Genomic DNA, 9,199 nt, shown 5'->3' on the forward strand with positions numbered 1-9,199 from the left:
AATCTGGGGGAGCTTCATAAGGAGTGGACTGAGGCTGGTGTCAGTGCATCAAGAACCACCACATACAGACGTCTGCATGACATGGGCTACAGCTGTAGAATTCCATGCGTCAAGCCACTCCTGAACCAAAAACAACGTCAGAAGCGTCTGTGCTTGGCTAAGGAGAAACAGTACTGGTCTATTGCCCAGTGGTCCCAAGTCCTGTTTTCAGATGAAAGCATATTCTGCATTTCATTTGGAAATCAAGGTCCCAGAGTCTGGAGGAAGACCGGAGAGGCACAAAAGTCAAGCTGCTTAAAGTCCAGTGTGAAGTTTCCACAGTCAGTGATGGTTTGGGGAGCCATGTCATCTGCTGGTGTGGATCCCTTGTCTTTTATCAAGTCCACAGTCAACGCAGCTGTCTACCAGGAAATTTTAGAGCACTTCATGCTTCCCGCTGCCGACAAGCTTTTTGGAGCTGAAGATTTTATTTTCCAGCAGGATTTGGCACCTGCCCACACAGCCAAAATTACCAGTACCTGGTTTAATAGCCATGGAATAACTGTACTTGATTGGCCGGCAAACTCACCTGACTTAAACCTCATTGAAAATCTATGGGGTATTGTCAAGAGGAAGATGAGGGAACACAGACCCTGAAATGCAGACAAGCTGAAGGCCAATATCAAAGCAACTTGGGCTACCATAACACCTCAACTGTGTCAAAGGCTGATCGCCTCCATGCCACGCCGCCTTGATGCAGTAATTAATGCAAAAGGAGGCCCAACAAAGTACTGAGGACATAATACAGTACATTAACACACTTTTCAGAAGGCCAACATGTGTTTAAGATCCTTTTTTTATTGGTCACATGAAATATTCTAATTTTGTGAAATACTGGATTTGGGGTTTTTTTTGTCTTTAATCCATAATCATCAAAATTGTAACAAATAAAGGCTTAAAATATTTCACTTTGTGTGCAGTGAACTAATATAACATACAAGTTTCACTTTTTGAAACAAATTATTGAAATAAATGGACTTTCCCTCGATATTCTAATTTTTTGGCACATACCTGTATGTAAATTTAAAAAACATACAAGGAAAGGAACAGCAGAGATCAACAAGTCCTTAATATTAAGAGTTCAAATGTTTCAGGAACATTATGATCCTTCCACTCTGTCCTGCACCAATTTATAAAGTTGGAACAAGTTCAGATGGTCTGATGAACCATGATGTACTGCACTGTACTGTACTATGTTACAAGCTCATATATAACTTTTTTTTAATTAAGCATTTGATATTTTGTGGTTGGGGTTCTTTTTTAAAATAAACATTACTATTCATCACTCAAATAAGCTCTCACCAAATTATATAACAAATTTTATTGATGTCTAGAAGGCATATTTATAAGAAAGAAGTTGTAAATGTCAGTTACAAAGCCGAATTTGCAAAGCTGTTTAAACTGCAGAAAGGTTGCTGCAATATGCAAATTAAACCCAGCACTACTAATGCTAATAGTAATAACTTCCAAAGCTGCACCATCACAGACAGTTACACATCAATCAACCTGCAATTACTGATCGCATGTGCAATATAGCCCCTGAGATAAACAAATGATTACTAATGTGGAAATTTCTTCAGGTTCCCATCATTTCTCTGGTGCAAACAAGAGCAATAAAAAGGATAAACATAATTTCAAGACTACAACAGCAAAGAAACTGTTAGTTTAACTGTAAAAATTCCCACAGTGTGTCACCATATAACTTAAGGGCACTACTTTGTTAGTACTGCTGATGTTTATATGTGGATGTTGTCAAAAAGGCCCCCCTTTTAAAATTATGCAATATTAAAATGTATATTAATGTTACTGGGTTGACATAACAAACACTCCCTGATGTGAGCTACTTTTGTACATTATAAACACATTCAAACCCACGCTCACACACAAAGACTACAGTAAACAGAAGTTGTAGTCAGAGTGTTGTGAACAGACTTGTACAGTATTTTTAAGATACAGCTTTTTTGTAGCACCTAGTTCAGACACACAGTAATTGACAGTTTCTACACTTTCTAATCCATACAACTAAATCAAAATCGTTTTTCTTTCCTCAGAAGAGACAGTGATTGGAATATTAGTACAGGCCAGCAGTCCATTTTGGGCAGTTTGATTTACTCAGGTTACTGGTCATGCAGGTATTGATGCTTGTGATCACAGTGCTTGTCCTCTTTGTGCTCCTCCTCAGAACAATCCAACTCCAGCAGGTTCAGCATCTCCTGTACAATGGCCTGAAGGGCTCTACCCAGGTCCTGGCTGCTGAAGGGTTTCCCTAGAGGAGGCACATGGACGAAGGCAGAGCGGCCGTGGCTCAGGTACAGAGATGTGTAGTAGGTATACTCACAAAGATACCTGGCAGGGGCCAAAACATGGGCGGTAGGCTATGTAAAGTTTGCATAATCAAGTTTCTGCTTCATCACACTGATATCAGGGTAACAGAAAACAGTATTTATGAACAAAATTATGATTTTATGAGTTGTAGATGCGGACAAAAATGAAACCAAATGCTGTCTTTATTATAAAACAAACCTATATACCAGTGCAGAGGTGTGGTTCACTGATGTGTTTTTAATTGTTTTTGAACACCAACACAGGTCTGTGACAGACAAAGAAGCTGATCCAGAACTGACAGACAGATGGACATTAAACATGAGTAGAGGCATTGGAAGTTTTAGCCTCTGCATCCTTTAATGTTATTAATAACATCTTCGCTTTCCCTGCAATTATAAATCAAATTGTCTTCTGCAAAAAAAGCCTTTATTTATCTAAATAGGTTACCTAGTATACAGGGTAAATATGCCATAAGTGTGTGCACATGTGAAGTTTCCTAGATAAATAACATCACTAACCTTCCAGCATCTTTAGACACTGACACAGCAACTCCAATGTCAGAGTCACTGACTCTTTTGCAAACTGCATCCATGTCCAGGACTGAGTTTATGCAGTCAGGGCCATTTTCCATGCAGCACTGAGAGGCTGGGCAGAAGCTACAGTTGTCCAGGCGTTTGTAACCCCTGTTGTGGCCGCACTGCTCCAGAGTGACTGTGGTAGCTAATCCAGAGACACCAACATGGACGACTAACTGCACAGAGGAGCCCAGACAGAGGTGGCAGAGATTACCTGGGGTATTATTTTAGGGTCATTGATGAATTATTAACTATATTTCATGTACTGTACAATAGAAATATGCCTGTTTGTTATGAATTTGCTGGAATACCTGTGGCTGGTGCTCTTTCCACAGTGACGGCAGTAGGCTCTGAACAGCCTGGTATTCAACAGGCATCTCACACACATAGAGGTCTACTGCCTCACCGAGCCCTAGTCGCTCCAGTTCCTGTGGCCAAACATACATCATATTTCATATAGAGTAGCCCTTGATTGCAATTAGAAGCTTTGTCTGAAATCAGTCCCTACTCATTATATAGTGTGTTCACCATGTTGTAGTGGTGCCTGAATGCTGAGTGTGTAGATCTATCCACTAGACAGTGCACTCAAAAATTCCGCAAGGAAACATAAGTAGTGTACATGGCCTGTACACTACTTTATGCTAACAATCCCACAATGCAAATGGAAAATTATTGTCGTGCACTTCTACAGCTGTTAATGATGACACAAAATGCAAATGATTACTAAATGTCTGAAATCCCAATGGAGTGAACAGTAAATTGAGTGTACATTATGTAGGGAGCAGTAAGTGAGTGAATAGGGGGTGATTTCAGACGCAACCACAGTGTCAAGGGGTTACACTGACCACAATAAATGATTCAATGAAATGACAAACTCAAATCTTATGTGCTATAAAGAGAAAAATAAAATCCTTAGCGTAATTTTTAATGCATGTCATGGATTTGTCATCATCATTCCCTGTTTTTCTAAAATACTTCCAACACTGTAGTAATTTTAAACATGATCACTTAAAGTTTTGGATGTAAAATGATACAAGGTGAAGAAGTCCGCTTCAAATGCAAATCATTAAACAGACCACACTTATTAAATTGTGTATTTAATTAAAGCTTAACACGATCCTTCACCTGGCAGATGTGTTCAGTGTAGCCAACCTGATTACTGATTACCTGTACTGCCACCCAGCTGGAGTTTACTGCGTGCTCTCCAAATGGCTCAAAGCCTGCAGGAGTGTTAAAAGGAGAAAAGAAAAAACAATCAAGACTGTTATGGCAATGATACACAGCACTGTGAGGGAAATAAAAAGTTAGTGAGGATGCTAACCTTAACCCTAGCTGTCATGGACAGAAGTGATAAGAGTGTTAATAAAAAAAAGGAATTTTAAGTCAAAGTCTAAAGGTTGCATCAAGTTAAACATTAGCTGTAATAGTTAAAGCACATGATACAGAGACGCGGGATGACTTCTCTCTCACAGTTGAACAGTTAGAGAGTTTTGTGTAAAAAAAAAAATGGTGTCATTCATGCATATCTTCTGTTTCCTCTAAACCAGCAGACAAACCCTTATCGTTTGAAAACAACATTAATCTGTACATAACCTTATTTTTAATGCAATGCCATTACACATTAACACAACCAGATCAACTGTGCAGCTCAGACACAAGTAGAAAACTGTCAGAGATGTAACAACACTGTAATAACTTAACGGCATCATCTGAGAAAGAACTGTCTTTTTTCAGACCTGCGACCAAATAAAACCTCCCACCTGTTACTATTACTTTCTTCTTACTGGCCATTATCCTGACCTGTTATGACAAGAATCGTCATAAATTTACAGTGGAATGATCAAATATCCCAGACAAGAAACCCAGGCTTGTTTGTGCTTGCTGCTGTCTTCCTCTGTGTCACTGCCAAAAGGAAACGACACACCAAACCTGGATGTATTACACTGCCATCTACTGTTTGGGCATGCGTCCTTTTGCAACACTTCATCAACTGTAAGAAATGAGAGAAAATCAATAGAACATTAGCTGTGAGTTTCTTAACCTTTGCATCATGAGTCAGAGCTTGATTTGGAGAGGGCTATGAGGGACTGAGAACTGGTCCTTTTAATCCAAGTCTTTTAATGACATAGGATGTAATTGAAGCCAAATGTAAACCCAAACACAAAAACCAAGAATGTGCTCTGGATTCATAAATTAAAGGCTTATGTGTGGGCGAATATAAAAATCAGTCTCCACTCCCTTCGCAAGTCCTGTGGTGATGAGTGAACATTGAAACCCTGACCAGCTGCTCCAGTGAGGCTGCTCACAGCTTTTACTGGGCAGGTGGGAATGTGCGCGCTGAGTGTGGCACAAGGTGTTGCAGAACATGTTAGCAAAAAAGAAGTCAAAGGATACTACTTTGGCTGAGGAATGGGGGGGGTTTATCTGACCCAACCTTGGACACACTCCATTACCCATGTTTACAGGACAGACCTTCTTCTCAGTTTGTCATCATGAGTGCAGAGCTAATCTCGCCTTACAAGAACAGCTCTTTTTTTTCTCTCCTGTGCTCTGCAGTCCACACCCCTGGGTTACAAAATGACTCACACATTCTGGACACTGCACCCTGTGTGGCTTCAAACTGGCACAAAGGAGAAAATATGCTCTGTACAGGGTGGAGATTTTTATTTCTGGAAAGAGTATTATGAGGTGAACAGCTCAAACCCTTAGAACTTTTCTTTTATTCGTATTTGTACCGCTAAGGTTACAACATTGATTTCTGCTTCTGAACCATATCACACACACACACACACACACACACACACACACACACACTGTAACACCTCCACCGACCACCTACACAACCTGCACTGCGGTCGCTGACAGACCCTCCTTCTCCTCCGTCAACCCATTCACCTTTCTCCCTCCCCCTTTTCTATCTCGCCTGCGTCACTGGCTATGTCAGTGTTGCCATGGAAACTAATGATGCCCTGTCTGCTTGGTGGTGCTGATGCAGACAGTCTGCTGACGTCCTTGCTGTGTTTGGGCGGAATAACAGTATTCTATTTTCACACTGCCTTTCATACTGCAGGCTGCGATGCAGAATCCTCGCAGTAATAATACTGCAGTTTATGTTGTCTTTTTAGTCAGTTCCTCTGTTCTATTATAATTTATTCTATACCATTGACATTATAGGCTATATTGAAGTGTAGCTACATTGCTCACACACTAATGCTTTAAACTGAATATGTTTAAATGCTCGAAACATCACAGCTTTGTGTTTCGTGGCTTTGGTAACTAGAATGTGTGCCTATTATTTTTGGAGCAAACTGTATAAAGAGGCAGGGGACAGCTCCCCCAGCCTTGAAAACACACAGTTTGTATCACTGGCTTTCAACCACAGGCTACACGTGGTTTCCTCATTCTATTGTCAGTGTCTCCTGCTCTTTCCCAGTTTCCTCAAACACTTTGAGACATTTTAAGGCCCTATTTCAAGTCTGGCTCTTTTGGTCATCTTTCTGTATTTTACCAATGATCCTGAAAGCGCTCTAACAAGAACTGTTAGTGTCTTAACAATCAATGTCAATCTGAACCGAGTTTGAACCAGTTAAATAAGATGGCAGTTGTATTCTGCTCGTTCTACTTCCAGAAAAGCTGCCCTAGCCTGAATTGAAGGAATATTTTCTTTAAGGCTTGTTCTTCCTTTCCTTTCGCCTTCGCCTCTCACACCCTCCCCGCCCAGTCTCTGCTCTCTTTTGGCGACCCAGAGCTTTTTTATGCTATGACATCAAACCACAATGCATTGCACTGTTTGTAGTTTACCTAAAGTCTCCATGGCAATAAAGACCGGCTCGGCCCCTTATTCAAATCGAACCGGAAACCAGCGTCATTTTGGGCCAATCTCCGCGCTCTGGAGTGACATAATGGAATTTTTAGGGCTAGAAAACGAGCGAGGTCTGGCGCTGCGCATAGCGGTCGTGCCATCGGGAAAAGACAATATCATCCGCGCGAAGGAGTGAAACACTAGAGCCCATCAGGCACAACAACCCAAGTGGTCGCCTGACAGGGCGACTGCTAGTACACAAGAAGCGGATAGAGAAACAGGATCACATAAAATAAGGGTCAGCTGATTTCCTCGTGTTTGGATGTGCCTGTTTGTCAGTCGTTAATGCGTAACGCTGAGCACTCCCTCATGTGAGGGTGTAGAATGGAAACAACCCTCTGCCCAGGCGCCGTTGTGAATACTCCGAGGGTGTCCAGCATTTATTCCCAGGCCACGATGATGAAGAAGGAAATAAATCTGAACCTGGACGACCAGAACTCTGAGCTCAAGTCAAACCCCCTCCGGGACACAGACGGACTTCTCAATTCCCCAGACTTGGGACTTCTGAAACTAACCTCTCCGGACCTAGAGCGCCTTATTATCCAGTCCAACGGTCTGGTCACCGCCGCCAACCCCACTTCCCAGTTCCTCTACCCGAAATCTGCCAGTGACGAGCAGGAGTTCGCTGAGGGTTTCGTTAAGGCGCTGGAGAATCTTCACAAGCAGAACCAGTTGAGCGAAACTGGGTGCGTGTCTGTGGATAGACTGGAGCTCATCGGGTCCTCCAACGCAGTCGGGACCGCTGGGCTTCAGACAGCAGACCTTCCTGTTTACACTACTTTGAACGGCTATGCAACCAGTCCGCTCGGAGCCACCACCATCAACTACTCCACGGACACCATCCCCTTCCCGCCGCCTCCGTCTCATCTGGCCAGCACGCAGCAACAGGCGGCTGCTGCGGGGACGAGCCCCAGACGGTACCAGACATGCAGAGCTTGGGGGACAGCCCTCCTCTGTCCCCTATTGACATGGACAACCAGGAGCGCATCAAGGCGGAGAGGAAAAAGCTGCGGAACAGGATAGCCGCCTCCAAATGCCGCAAGAGAAAGCTAGAGAGAATCTCTCGGCTGGAGGACAAGGTCAAGACCCTGAAAACGCAGAATACAGAGCTGGCCTCCACAGCCAGCGTCCTCAGGGAGCAAGTGGCCCAGCTGAAACAGAAGGTGATGAACCATGTCAGCAGCGGGTGCCAGCTTTTACCAAACCAGGTGCAAGCTTACTAAACCACAGTGATGGTGCTGTTCACGGATGTTTTTACAGCTCTCAACATGCTCTGAGGATACGGGCCTGTGTTATGAGAAACATTAACCTTTTGTAAGCTAAAATCCTATCAGAGACTTCATCTGAGGACAATGTAAATGCACTCTCCAGATGGAAGGCTGTAACTGAGAAACATTTGCATTGCACTGCATTGAAATGAACAGGCCTTGAAGGGAGCTGCAAGTGAACAACTTGAAAATAACAGGTTAACCAGTAGCAGGTATGGGCTGCATCTTCTTCTGATTCATCAAAATCTGCCAGAGTTATGCAGCAACCAGAACTGTCTTCATCGCCCTAACTTTTGGGAAGCCATGTAGCAAACTGCTATCCAGTGGACTGGTGCAGGATAGCAATGTGTGTAAGCTGAACAATCGACGAGAGGCCAACTAAAGGTGTCTCCAAGTGCTGCCATCCACTGTGTAATATAATGCCTTACTTGTTTACAAGCACTTAGTAATGACAAATATATATATTTTATTTACTGAATATTATTTTTCTTTAAGGTCTTATTTCTTGTTACTTTTTTTTCTCAAAAATGAACACTGCATGTCTTGTTGCTTTAGTGTACAGTAACCATTGTACTTTTCCCTTCGGTGGCTGGTGTGTAGCTCTTCAGTCACCAGACTTACATGAATGTATGTGTACATGCTGAGAATTCCCATGTATCCACATGTAACGTACTTTCAAGTCTCTGACATTTATTAAATTCACTACATTCCTACATGTTTTGCTTCTTACTACAATAGCAGTTCCTGCTTGCTGTATTGTAGCTAGAGAGATCCATTAATGCATCATTTTAAACCTTTACACGTGTTCTTGCACAGTTGGCACTATGTGTAGTAGAGAAGCTGAACCAAACCATAGATGGTCAAACAACTCTTGAGGGTAGAAAACAAGACATTATTGCAGTATTGTGCCCCCTGGTGGGTACATTAGACCCTATTCTAAAACATTACCTGTACAATTCATAAAAACTTAGGGAATTACTGTTGAGAGGACACAAAACTCCAGCTTTTATAATCCGTTTATTGAGTCCTTATTTACAGAATTTCAGCACAATTCACACAACTAATACCAGATGGGGGGAATTAGCTATTTACAAGGGTTATTATTTATGACGGGGGGGGGAGGAAGAGGG

At 42.4% G+C, this 9,199-nt stretch overlaps 2 protein-coding genes across 2 annotated transcripts; one reads left to right on the top strand and one right to left on the bottom strand.

The window, feature by feature from the left end:
* Window positions 1–1,039: 1,039 nt before the first annotated feature.
* On the bottom strand, window positions 1,040–5,756 carry LOC109969274 (pyroglutamyl-peptidase 1-like). Its single transcript, XM_020616015.1, has 5 exons — window positions 4,700–5,756; window positions 4,107–4,159; window positions 3,251–3,367; window positions 2,883–3,115; window positions 1,040–2,385 (listed from the first exon to the last, which is right to left on the bottom strand). Exons 1-5 carry the CDS (start codon window positions 4,728–4,730, stop codon window positions 2,157–2,159), a joined length of 663 nt encoding a protein of 220 aa, XP_020471671.1. The 5' UTR covers window positions 4,731–5,756; the 3' UTR covers window positions 1,040–2,156.
* A 1,022-nt stretch (window positions 5,757–6,778) lies between these two features.
* On the top strand, window positions 6,779–8,774 carry LOC109969273 (transcription factor jun-D-like). Its single transcript, XM_020616014.1, is given in 2 exon segments — window positions 6,779–7,699; window positions 7,702–8,774. Coding segments are annotated over 2 exon segments (897 nt in total). The 5' UTR covers window positions 6,779–7,125; the 3' UTR covers window positions 8,025–8,774.
* Window positions 8,775–9,199: the final 425 nt, after the last annotated feature.

This window comes from Monopterus albus, unplaced genomic scaffold (assembly GCF_001952655.1).
Source record: "Monopterus albus unplaced genomic scaffold, M_albus_1.0 scaffold172.1, whole genome shotgun sequence".
Lineage (NCBI taxonomy): Eukaryota > Metazoa > Chordata > Actinopteri > Synbranchiformes > Synbranchidae > Monopterus > Monopterus albus.